Genomic DNA, 13,651 nt, shown 5'->3' with positions numbered 1-13,651 from the left:
GACACATGGGCATTGTCCATAAGAAGCAGTAAGTCAAAGCAGTAGGTTGTCCATACACCAATATATTAACCACTTAAGCCCTGTTTTCCAAATTGTACATCTTCGCCTATGATGTGCCCAAAACGGGGACACCAGGGTTAAAGTGGTTTAAGATGCATTCAGTCATTTCAACCATAAGCCTTTGGCATGTAGGGTTGGAGGCATTTCAGCAGCATGCTGTGTCTAGTCACTATATCTAAAAGGCAGACCTGAATGGCTGCTGAACTACAGTAGGATCAGCACCGTATCTTCTGATGAGGTGCACATCTTCTGATGTGCCCCAGCAGAATGTTCTGTTGGGAAACCGCAATTTTGACCATGTGCATTTTGTCATGACAACGGATAATGTAGGGCATTCAGACATGTACTAAACATAGTTGGTGGTCGTATTATTCACCTTTGATTTGATTATGAACAACACGGTATTGGAGCCATTTCGCTGCAACATTAAATATGTTGCAATTGTACACAATGTCAGAAAAACTATGTACATACACACATCGTAACACAATTATGAAGAGGCAATATAAGTATATGAAACAAATATTCTCCTTTAACATATTTTGAATATATGCATGTCTTCTAGGATATATGGAAAAATGTAATTAATTTGGAAGCATATTTTAGTTTTATCTCAATTTGAAAGAGATTTTTAACCTTGCAAATGTCTGAATTTCCCACTGTCATTATTTCCATGGGTGTGTGTGTGTGCGTGTGTTTGTGAATGACTGTATGTACTGTATACTAGTGAGTGGTGTAAAAGAATGTTTCAGTGAAAGTGTCATTAGCAAGTCTGCCTTCAGATCTATCTTTTCTTTGATAAAGCATGGGTTATTTCTTTTCTTCCACAACGAATGTCCATGTGGTTTGGAAGTGTCCTATGGTCCCTGTGTAGGACCATGGACATCTTATACCTATTACAGAAACCTGACCTGAATACTGTAAAGAATGTGGATTCAGTTTATTTACAATAGCATGTACGACTGTACGTAATATGCTACAGGGGCTTGGTGTGTACCAGTTGATGTAATGAAGTTGAACTGACCACTGATTTTCATGGTAGTTCTGCCCAGCCGCAAATGTTGTTTTATTTATTTTCCTATGTTAGGCAGTGGGTGGTCTCGTGTGGACAGACTGTTGCCTCCCACAATTTTCAAATGCTTCCATACAGTATATCATTCGGAGATTGTGGAATAGTTGTCTGGCTACGTGAGACTAGGCAGTGGGGTACATTCTTCGGGCAAGGCTGACACCCCGTTAGCCCTTGAGAGAGGAAAATGCCAATGACCTCCCTTTTGGCCTGTTAGTTCTATTCTAGTTAGATCCACAACATCCCCAAGGGATGTGGTGTTGCTGAGCGGTGTTTATTGCATGACTGCAATGTGTAGCCTGTATGTATTCACCAGATCAGATCTCAACTTGAATGAACACCTATGGGAAATCTGGAATGGTGATGGTTTTCCCATTTCCATCATCAACCCAACACATGATGGAACTTCATGGAAGGACAGTGTTGTATTCCTCCACAAGACCCTTAGACGCTTGTAGAAACTATGCCAAGCACATTGAGATACCTACTCCTTTGTTGATGTCCCTGTTCTTTTTTGTTTAGTTTTTAGCAGTAACCTGTATTTAACCTGTATGTAGTAGAATAGCGTTGCATATGCCACTTGGTAGTGCAGGTGGAGCTACAGTGTCACCACACACTGCTTAGTTAAGACACTTGAGATGTTCACCAATATCCACAAGTGCACAAGGATTTCTTGGGGTCAGGTTTTCCTATCCCTCCAAAGGTCAAAGGGTCGGTAATCTGTACCTCTTTACCCTCAGAATGATGTCTCCTCAGCTCCTACCCATTTTGTTTAATGTCAGACCTAAATTAAGCTCAAATGCAGACAAGAACTGATCTTCAAGCTAACCGCGTTGCGATCTGTTCTTGTTGTCAATCGACACTTCCTGCAGCGAAGTATAAGTGTAGCATGCTGACAATATCAGCTCTACAAGCTCACAGCGCATTGGGAGCTTTTAGATGGGCTATTTTAGGGGCACGACACTGGTGTACGACTTAAATCAGGCTTAAACAAGGCATTATGTTCAGGGTTCTGCTGTCTACACGTTGCCAATGACAGCCGGAAATGGCCTTATTTTTTTTCACCACAGGACTGTACCGTCCATTGTGGACACCTAGCAGGATTCTCATATCTTTACTGCTCCCCCACTGCTGGTGTCCAAACAAAGATTTCAGAAGTACTTCTGATGTCTTGTATTTATATGTAGTATCCTAAAAACCTAGTAAAATGCCAATATTTTAAGGAATGTTATGAGTTTAAGGTTGTATGTTCATAGTAATATTTTATAACCATTATTCCTCGATGACATATGGAAAGAAGAACCCTATCTATCGTTTTATCGCACTATTTTGTGATCACCTATGAACTATGTCACACACAAGGAAAATGACAATAAAAGGATTTGGAAGAATTTGATTATGCCCTGGGTTTCATTTATTTTCATTTATAGCAAGACTTTCTATGCCCTGCAGGTTTATATCAGCCCTTCTATAACTGATATTTTTGGTTTGTCAATCTATAGTGTAACTTAAGTTATTTACATACCAAACTATTAAAGGTCGGAGAAGCTCTTTAGTTTCTGCTCACTTATAACATTTTGGTGTTCCTTCTGGTTTGTTTATCTCTGATCAGTAATTTGTACAGGAGGCGTTGCAAAAAGAAAGTTTATTAATTCTGTAAACAATCACATCAGCAATTCTGTTCTATTTCATATAGTTTTAAATTGTCCTACCAGTGAGGTCATCAGATAGACGTGTTTTATATTTAATGCAACACAGTGTAATGGTAAACGCAGGGAGAAGGCAGATAAAACACTATCTTCCAAATTACAGTGCTGCTGAATGTAGCGCAAGGACAGGCTTTATGGCTTATAACACTCATAAGTTACAATGACATTTGTAAAAAAAAAGAACCTTTTTTTTTGTTTGTACCGAAACCACATTTTGTTTACTGGGATTTAGTTATTTGTGTTTGTTTCTTTTTCAACCCGAAGATTATTGCGTTTCCCTCTACTTTGGGAAGCTGATGGAGACGGCAGAGCAGGTAAGGCTCATTCAGGATATGATGGTACTATTTAAACTAAGCTTAATGACACCCTTAATATGAGAGCACATAAAATCTTTAGCTTTAAGAAATGGAGTCAGCAGGGTCAGGGAGAAGTGTTTTCTAGTAGTTCAGTGAACGTCAGATCTATTTCTGAACCAGATCCCACCGGTGTCTTTTAAGGTGACTCTCCACCACGTAGTCCCGGCACGTTGCCATGAAGATCTTCATCTCCCCGTCTTCAAACAACAGTTCTGTGTGGAAGGCCTTTTTGAACATCTCAGTGAATTTCAGATCAGTCGAAAACCTCACCTTATTGGCCCAGATCAGAGTGGTTCCTGGTTGACAGAAATGTTTCATGGTGGCCAGCAGCTCGTCCAGGTAGTCATGATGATAGACCACGTCAGCCGCCAGTACGTAGTCATAGTGATAGACTGATTTAGGGTGGGTGCGCTGCAGGTTGTAACCCCAGGACAGTACTGACACCCCGGGTGTGTGCCTGCATCGCTCCCTGGTGTTCCTCATCACATTGTCTCTCAGGTTACTCAGCACATCAGGTAAATCAGTAGCTGTTACTCTGGCCCCTGAAAAAATATGATCATAATTATCTTACCCACAATAGCACAACAGGCTATCATTTGAAATGTTCGGGAATTTAAGTTATGTGTGTCGTGCTGTGATCCCATTGTCAAGTCCAAATTCCTTTTCCATGCATGATATTGTTTCTAAACTGTTTGTCAGTCATACCCAGCAGACTGGCCACAATGGTAACCAGGCCTGTTCCTGCTCCCAACTCCAAAACCTCTTTCCCCATCAGGTTCACCTCCTGCCAGCTGTTTTTATCCAGGTTGTAACACAAAGCCAATGCCTATGAGAAAGAGTGAACCATGTAGGACTGAGTAACACATCACTTGTTCTTGTGATGATATGTGAACCATGCAATAACAGCAGCTATGCTTCTTCTCACTCCTTTTCGATTATGCATTTTATTTCATTTTACTGTTGTTCTGAATTATTTGTTTTCATTTGTTTTTAAAATTGCCTCATTCAAAATTAACTTTTCAAATCAAACAGGAACCCAACACTGTAATCTGTATTGTCTGTTTTCATGTTGGCAGAGACACTCACCGCTGGCCACATTACTGCTCCATAGGAGTCTATGGACTCGTGAATGGTGATCTTCTCTCCTACATAGTAGTAAATGTCATTTCCCCATCTGGAGTGGACCGTGGGAGCCCAGACTGGTTTACTCTGCTGCTGCACAGCCATCTGCTCTGTGTCCTTTGCTGCACAGATCAGATTGATAAAATCACTATTGTTTTCTTCACGCGGAGGCTTTGCCTGCAGTTGATGTTGAAATATATATAGCAGATATGTAGATTTATAGAATGTACTGCATGGTTTGTGTTTACATTCATGTGGACGACGACTCACCTCTTCCGGTGTCTTCATCCTGATTGGTCAGAGGGCCACATGTTGAGTCATTGTTTTGTGTCTCAGTGTCTTTGCAGCGTTCTTCCTCTGGTTCCAGGTTCTGCACAGATGCCTGGCTGCACTCATCTTCCTCCTCATCTTGTTCTTTATAGTCAATTCTCTCCTGGGCCTGCTTTGAGTTATTTTCTGTTCTGTCTTCGTTTAGACTGTTTGGTACTGCTTCATCAGCCATATTCTCTGCTGTACTGACACAGCGAAGCCAATTGGGACACTTTTCCACGCCGTTAGTTAACAGATTCTGACCCAGTTCCTTTACTTCCTTCACACAATATTCTGTGTTCTCCTCTCCCCCAGCGCTCTCCTGCTCTTTCTCTCCCACCTCTTCCTCTCTCTGCTCCTCATGAAGTCTGCCTTGTGTTTCCTCAACCAGGTTGTCTTCCGTCTCTCCCTCCCGGTATATTGCCATGAAGATCTTCATCTCCCCATCTTCAACCAGCAGTTCTGTGTGGAAGGCCTTTTTAAACTTCTCAGTGAAGGTCAGATCAATCTCAAACCTCACCTTATTGGCCCAGATCAGAGTGGTTCCTGGTTGACAGAAATGTTTCATGGTGGCCAGCAGCTCGTCCAGGTAGTCATGATGATAGACCACGTCAGCCGCCAGTACGTAGTCATAGTGATAGACTGATTTAGGGTGGGTGCGCTCCAGGTCGTAACCCCAGGACAGGACTGTAACCTGGGGTGTGTGCCTGCATCGCTTTGTGTTCCTCATCACATTGAACTGCAGGTTACCCAACACATCAGGTAAATCAGTAGCTGTTGCTGAGGCCCCTGAAAAGACATGATCATGAGCTTACGCAGAATTGCACAAAAGGCTATCATTTGAAATGTTCAATAATTCAAGTTATGGTTTATGAAAACTACAACTCAGGCCGATGCAGGTGAAGTCAAGATTCACAGTTAAAACACAGTTTTAAGTTGTGTGAGTCGGCGTGTGTGTCGTGCTGTGATCCCATTGTCATGTCCAAATTCCTTTTCCATGCATGATATCGATTCTGTTGTTTCTAAGCTGTTAAATGTTTGTTCGTCAGTCATACCCAGCAGACTGGCCACAATGGTAACCAGGCCTGTTCCTGCTCCCAGCTCCAGAACATCTTTCCCCATCAGGTTCACCTTCTGCCTGCTGTTATCCAGGTAGCAACACAAAGCCAATGCCTGTGAGACAGAGGGAACCAGTAGGACTGAGTAACACACCACTTGTTCATGTGATGATATGTGAACCATGCAATGACAACACAGTATCACATCTTTGGAACCCAACACTGTAATCTGTATTGTCTGTTTTCATGTCAGCAGAGACACTCACCGCTGGCCACATTACTGCTCCATAGGAGCCTATGGATTCACGAATGGTGATCTTCTCTCCTACATAGTAGTAGATGTCTTTTCCAAATGTGGAGTAGAACAATGGAGCCCAGGCTGGTTTACTCTCAGCCATATGCCCTGGGTCCTTTGCTGCACAGAGCAAATTGATCAAATCACAATTGTTTTCTATAAATGGAGACTGCAGTTGATGTCGATTTATAGAACGTATTTCATGGTCAGTGATGGAAGTACTCAGATTTGTTTTTAAGTAAAAGTAGCAATACCACAATGTAAAAAAAATACTATGTTCAAGAAAAGTCCTGCATTCAAAATTGTATTTGAGTAAAATTACAAAAGTATTGTCATCAAATATACTTACAGTACCAAACATTATGCAGACTGGCTAATTTCACAATCATAATAAATTAGATTGTAATTAGTAATGCATTAATGTGTTCATAACTTTAATGTTGCAGCTGGTAAATGTGGGGATAACTGTTACTTCATGTGCTAATGGGTAGCTTAAACACTTGAGCCCTGTATACTTCATTGACCGGAGTCCACCAGGTCTCTGTACAATGCCCCCTCCTTTATTCTCTTTACACCAAATTTTCGTCAACAATAAGCAATCTACAAGCTCACAACACGTTGATGCAATGAGCTATGAGGTTGTAAATCAGCTATTTTCACAGAATGTTCACACTAGAATAGGGGCGCTAGGGTTCATGTGGTTAACCTATAATAGTACCTAATCATTTAACAGTTAATATATGTTTTGAATCAATCATCTAAATCTGCAAAGTAACTAGTAACTATAGCTGTTAGATACATTTAGTGGAGTAAAAAGCACAAGATATTGATATAATAATGTAGTTGAGTAGGAGTATAAAGTATTAAGAAAACGGAAACACTTAGGAGAAGTAAAAAATACCTCAACATTTTACATAATACACTTAAAGGACGACTTCACCCATTTTCGACCTATCTTTATATTGGTCCTCACTAATGCTCATTATAATATGGTACCATTTTTGTCTATTCACTCTGTCTCAGAGGAGGGCTGTGGACAGTTCAGAAACCCGCCTACCAGTGACATCATCGATGGGGAATCCAAGCGAATAGAATCTGCAGTCTTTCTATTCCTGGAAAGTTAGCATGCTATAATGGAATCTTGTTTAAAAAAGAAAATCTGCCTAACGATGATGTCACTGGTAGGCGGGTTTCTAAAGTGTCCACAGCCCTCCTATGAGACACAGACCGAGTAGATTACATTTTTATCATGAACATTAGTGAGGACCAATTATATGTAGATAGGTTGAAAATGGGTGAAGTAGTCCTTTAAGGTAAATGTACCTACTTCCCACCACTGTGTTTTCATTCATGCAGCCAATGACTCACCTCTTCCTGTGTCTTCATCCTGATTGGTCAGAGGGCCACATGTTGAGTCATTGCTTTGTGTCTCAGTGTCTTTGCAGCGTTCTTCCTCTGGTTCCAGGTTCTGCACAGATGCCTGGCTGCACTCATCTTCCTCCTCATCTTGTTCTTTATAGTCAATTCTCTCCTGGGCCTGCTTTGAGTTATTTTCTGTTCTGTCTTCGTTTAGACTGTTTGGTACTGCTTCATCAGCCATATTCTCTGCTGTACTGACATAGCGAAGCCAATCGGGACACTTTTCCACGCCGTTAGTTAACAGATTCTGACCCAGTTCCTTTACTTCCTTCACACAATATTCTTTGTTCTCCTCTCCCCCAGCGCTCTTCTGCTCTTTCTCTCCCACCTCTTCCTCTCTCTGCTCCTCGTGAAGACTGCCTTGTGTTTCCTCAACCACGTTGTCTTCCGTCTCTCCCTCCCGGCATGTTGCCGTGAAGATCTTCATATCCCCATCTTCAACCAGCAGTTCTGTGTGGAAGGCCTTTTTAAACTTCTCAGTGAAGGTCAGATCAATCTCAAACCTCACCTTATTGGCCCAGATCAGAGTGGTTCCTGGTTGACAGAAATGTTTCATGGTGGCCAGCAGCTCGTCCAGGTAGTCATGATGATAGACCACGTCAGTCGCCAGCACATAGTCATAGTTATAGACTGATTTAGGGTAGGTGCTCTCCAGGTCATAACCCCAGGACAGGGCTGCCACTTGGGGTGTGTATCGGCATCGTCCCTTGGTGTTCCTGGACAGGTTGCAGCTCAGGTTGCTCAGGGTATCTTCAACGTCTGTGGCTGTCACCCAAGCACCTGCAAACCAAGGTTAGAGGACCTCTCAAAGCACGCAGCGTCTCAGACATGTCATGTCATGTGAATTGAGGTGAGCTAACTTGGCTGTGCAATGCATTCCTCTGACTCACCCAGGAGTGCCGCTACGACAGACACAAGGCCAGTCCCAGCGCCAAGCTCCAGGACTGCCTTGTCCCAAAGACTCAGCTGTTTGTGATGAGTCTCAAGGTACCGACACAATGCCAGTGCCTGTGGGTAACAAGATTATTTGATATCACCAGTTAGAATGATTTAAATGTATAAGTCTAGACAGAAATAATGCATATGAAATGTTAATTTTATATTTTCTAAGAAGAAGACTGGTATAAAATGCTACTCACCGCTGGCCATACCGTGCCTGCATAGGAGTCAAGAGAGCTAGTGATGGTGATCTTATGTCCTGCATAGCAGTAAATGTCTTTATCAGCCGTGAAGTAGAAACTGGGAGCCCTGTCTTGTCTCTGGACAGCTGATTTGGTGCTGTCAAAAACTGAAATTATAAATGAATTTGAAATTACAAGTCATTCATATCTCTGTGAGCTGAATAAAAATAGTTCATTAGTGTTCGCTTAGAATGGTAATTTGACCTTCTTCTCTAGCCTTCTCCCCATCTCCCGCTTCCTCCTCCATTTTCATGTTATTGCTCTCCCCCACACCGTATGATGTGAACAATGTGGCCATGATCTCTGTTGACAGGATGGTGGGTGAAAAGAAAAAAGAAAAGAAAAGACAAAGCATTTTAATTGTTTTTTTTCTTTTACTATTAATAGTTTTAGATTCATTTTTCATTTTTTGCACAACACACAACACAATAAATAAGAAAATGTATAAGACAACAACAAAAAAGGTCAACAAAACAACAAAGGTGACACCCAAAGGGCAACACTCAACAGTTACTTACTTGCCAGGGCAAATGTGGATTGTGTCCCTGCTCTTATCAAATTATTTGAACAGGCAGTCTACTTGTTCCATGTTCAGCAAGTCCAAGTATTCATCCAGCCAAGAATCCCAGGAGAAGCAGTCTGGTTTACGCTCCTTCCAGTTTAAAATACTTTAACAGATAAACAACAGATAACTTCAACAATGTTGTCAGGTTTTTGACCCAGGGAAATTAACATCAAAGAACTCTGACATTTATTTACTTCTAACCAGAAATACAACAATCAGTTTTACACGTAGCAGTCTCAGATGCAGTAACCTACCTGTAACCTGCTGGTTTATTCTCCAGAAAATGGGACCACCGTCCACGAAATTATAGAGAAACAGCATCCTGCAGGACACTCCCATCACCATCATCACAAGGGCAGAAGCTATTTTTAGAGAGGTGAAGTAAACACAAACACATCCCACAGGCAGACATACAGGATAAAGTAGCTGTCTCTTAAGTAGTCAGTAAGAGACAGAGAAAGCAAATTAATACTGAAATATCACAATACTAACAGCTGGGATATTCAATTACCACTGTCTGCCAGATAGTGGGGATGAGGGGATGTCCTGGACTGACGTTCCAGAAGCTTTTGTGGTTTGTGCAATGCCATGTTAACTGTGATATCAACATGTGCCAAAGAATGAATGCCTTCTGTTCCATTCTAAATGTATTACATGACTTGATGTTAACAATATGAAATAATAATTAACCATAATCTATGTCTTTGTAGGCTACATTGTTGTGGGTTCAGTTTACATTTATATTTCATTCTCACTGTCAGTATATGAAACTACAAAATCCTGCTGCTTACCTCTTTTCTACAAATAGCTGCAGAGAGACAAGTGAGCAGTGGTGGAAAAAGTACTCAAATGTGTTACTTAAGTAAAAGTATCAATACTGCAATGTAGAAGTACTCTGTTACAAGTTAAAGTCCGGAATTGAACATTTACTTGAGTAAAAGTACAAAAGTATTGGTATCAAAATGTACTTAAAGTACCCAAAAGTAAAAGTACTAAAATGTTTGAAAATAGCGGATCTACAAGCTCACATCGCGTCGCAATCTTGTGAGCTTGTAGATCTGCTATTTTCAAATAGCCTATGTATAAAATAGGGCTAAAGTGGTAAATGTATGTTTTATAATGTAACAATTTATATCTGCAAAGTAACTAGTAAACTAAAGTTTTCAAATAATTGTAGTGGAGTAAAAGTACAAAATTGGAAATACTCCAGTAAAGTAAAAAATACCTCAAAATTGTAGTTTGAGTAAATGTACTAGTTACTTTACACCACTGCAAGTGAGCCATACTGAGGATGGAGCCAGGTTATTTTATAGTTATAAATTATCTTTTTTGGCCAGCCTGCCTGGTATATTACTTTCAGATGTTAAGCAGGATTCGTAGGCAAAGTCATGCTCTATATCTGATTTGTTATTCTCAACCGCTCAACGGGTGATTTAAAAAGACAAAACCTTGAAACTGCATTGACTTATGACTCTTCTTATTTCACTGTATTGTATCGTCCTGGTGTCGTGACAATGCTGAAAGATAAATCATGGGTATTTAATGACAAAAGCCAAAGGCTTCCATGACTATTTAAAAATAAGCCAGATAGTTTGAAAGGTATCTGTGGTGTGTGCCTGGTCCCTCACTTAGCTGCCATGACCCCAATTGCTTTGGCACATATGAGGAGTAACAAGATAGGTTTGATAGGGTTTGAACCCTATAGGAAAACCATGAGCTTCTGCAACACAAACTCAATCCATTACCCTCCATTACATTTAGACAGTATTTGGAATACAAGTGTCACTTTACAGAATCCTCGCCTCCATCCCATAGACCTTGACACACTCTCTAAGCTCCTTGGTACTCCGCTTGGTAATCTATTTCTGACAGATGATTTGTGTAAGGGACGTGAGACCTCACAAGCTCTCATTCAGAATTGCCAGAATTGTGAGGGATGAGGTTAGGTCAGTGGCCAGTTCTGTTATACTCATTGTTGCTGTGGAGCAGCCTTATTTGGATAAAAGAAATAAGTGCTGTGAGTGAAATTAATCCCTTTAACATCTTGCACGTGCATGCCAGCACTCCTTCTTATGACATGACATCATTTTGCTTCCACATTCAACTGTTACAGTGGAGGTTTGTCTTGACAATGATACATGATGTTTATCTCTCTTTGGCTTCAGTAACCTAATAATCCACCTCTTTAATCCTTCTGTCTTCTTACTATGGCCAAATGAAGCACAGCCAAGCATGTAACAGATATTTGGCTAGCTGTCATTTAATATTTAAGGAGCTCTATTAATAGCAGCAGGTAGTCAGGCTGGTCTCAGACTTTTGCTCTTCCTTGGACCTACCTGTGGATTATACCAGGGACAAGTGACTTGGACTTTTTGTTTGCTCTTCCTCATGGACCTACTTGCGGATTATACCAGTGTCAGTTTACCTTATGTGGATTATGCGGTCGACAAGCACTGACATTTTGCACCTTAATCCCATGTACAACGCACTGACTTTTGTGTTTTTCTGGCACCTTAACTAACGTTCATAAGTATATCATGCCCAGTATACATCTGCTACTATGCTCACACACCTTATCTCAGGTACTATGTGTAAATATGTAGATAATTTGTTTGTTTTCTTTGATTGATCTCCTCCCACCCCCCCCCCCCTTCTTCTTCCCTTTCTTTTTTTTCTGGAAATAACGATACGATGGGAACTATGCACGAAAACGAATTTCACCCACTTTTTTACTTAAACCTGTGATGTGACAATAAAGCTGATTCTGATTTTAGTAGGCCTGGAATTTTGTCATTTTATGGGCAAGGCCACTGGCCTTTGGTGGTGTACATGTTTTGAGGGCACAAAGGCCAAATGATATGTCACCGCTGGATTTAAACTATGCCTTGTACTGTGGAATGAAAAATGTGAAGAAAATAACAAATAACCCATGTATACTCCAATCTGTGAAAATATGGGATTCTGTTCATACGTTTCTGAACTGGAGAAGACCTCTATCACCCTATGCTCCCATTTGGAAAAAAAAAACACATTACCTTTTATTTTCAATGGAAGTAATATATATATATATATATATATATATATATATATATATATATATATATATATATATATATATATAAATATTATCCTCATATTGTATATACATATACAATATGTAAATAATAAAGCTGTTCACAAAATGTGTTTGTATACAAATTACTAGTTGCATATTGTAGAAACTACTTTGTATTTTGACATCTAAAAAGAATATCAACAAGTAGGGGGTAGAGGAGAAATGGGTAAAATCAGCTGTGTCTGTGTGGCATTAAGGCCACTGTGGCCTCAGGGCATGTCATTTTATTGGGGCAGAAAGACAAATTGAAATGTGAAATTCCTGCCCTGGTAGGTAGTCATGGTAGAAATGGATTAATATACAATAGCTGCAACTAGTGTCTATGTTAGGGTTGAGATGAGATGAGATATACTTTATTAATCCCAGAAGGGAAATTGAGGCGTTACAGCAGAATAATGTTATAAAATAATAAATAATCTACCAGGCAAACAGAAACACATCAGACACAGATGGACATAATCACGGGTCGACACAGAACCATATGCATTGAGGGAGAGAATTCGTATGCATTATACAGTCTGATGGCAGTTGGCATAAAAGGTATACTTTTGAGAGTCTGTACCGCTCCGTATGCATATTCGGGGGGAAAGTGAGCCTCTGGCTGAAGGTGCTCACCCTATCATGCAGCTCGCCATAGAGTGGATGGGAGGGGTTAACCAGGATGGGGTCTAGTTTGTCCCTAATCCTCCTCTCTGCGACTGACTGCAGCCCTTCCATTCGGAGGCCAACAACAGAGCCGGCTTTTATGATTTTATTGAGCTTGTTCAGCTCCCAGGCCTTGATGCCACCTCCCCAGCATACCACTGCATAGAACAGAATGTTGGCTACAACAGACTGGAAAAACATTTTCAATGGCCTGCAACACACATTAAAGGACTTGAGCCTCCTCAGGAGGTACAGTCTGCTCTCTGTCCCTTTTTGTAGACAGCCTCTGTGTTGTCTTTCCAGTCCAGATCTTTGTTCAGGTGGACGCCCAGGAACTTGTCGGAGTCCACGATCTCTACCTCTTCCCCCTGGATGGTAATGGGTACTGGGGTCCTCCTCTTGCTCCGTCTGGTGTCTATCACCAGCTCTTTGGTCTTCCTTGTTCAGCAGCAGTAGGTGATTTTGTTCAGCCCATCTGATGAAGTTCTCCACCACACCTCTGTACTCCAAGTCATTGTCCTCAGTGATACAACCCACAATGGAAGAGTCGTCTGAGAACTTCTGGAGTTCGTAATCCAGGCCACCATGTTGTGGTCCACCTGCATGCATGATGGATGTAAGCTTCTCAGCAAGCAGGGGGGGGCTGGATGGTATTAAACGCACTGGAGAGGTCGAAGAACATGATCCTCACCGTGCTCCCCTTCTTCTCCATATGTGAGTAGGCCCTCTGCAGCATGTAGATGATGGC

The 13,651-nt window shown here is 41.1% G+C and overlaps 1 protein-coding gene across 1 annotated transcript; it reads right to left on the bottom strand.

Moving 5' to 3' along the window:
• Nucleotides 1-2,756: 2,756 nt before the first annotated feature.
• mettl21ca (methyltransferase 21C, AARS1 lysine a) lies at nucleotides 2,757-13,512 on the bottom strand (the record flags this gene model as incomplete). The annotated part of the gene is made up of 12 exons (XM_080431642.1): nucleotides 2,757-3,736; nucleotides 3,900-4,020; nucleotides 4,281-4,438; nucleotides 4,587-5,414; nucleotides 5,681-5,798; nucleotides 5,950-6,098; nucleotides 7,347-8,177; nucleotides 8,288-8,405; nucleotides 8,537-8,685; nucleotides 8,783-8,881; nucleotides 9,398-9,505; nucleotides 13,263-13,512. The coding sequence occupies 12 exons, from the start codon at nucleotides 13,510-13,512 to the stop codon at nucleotides 3,300-3,302; spliced, it is 3,366 nt and encodes a 1,121-aa protein (XP_080287768.1). The 3' UTR covers nucleotides 2,757-3,299.
• Nucleotides 13,513-13,651: the final 139 nt, after the last annotated feature.

This window comes from Gymnoscopelus braueri (assembly GCF_963280865.1).
Source record: "Gymnoscopelus braueri genome assembly, chromosome: 1".
Lineage (NCBI taxonomy): Eukaryota > Metazoa > Chordata > Actinopteri > Myctophiformes > Myctophidae > Gymnoscopelus > Gymnoscopelus braueri.
The sequence above is the reverse complement of the archived record's forward strand: the minus strand, read 5'-3'. Positions and strand labels throughout refer to the sequence as shown.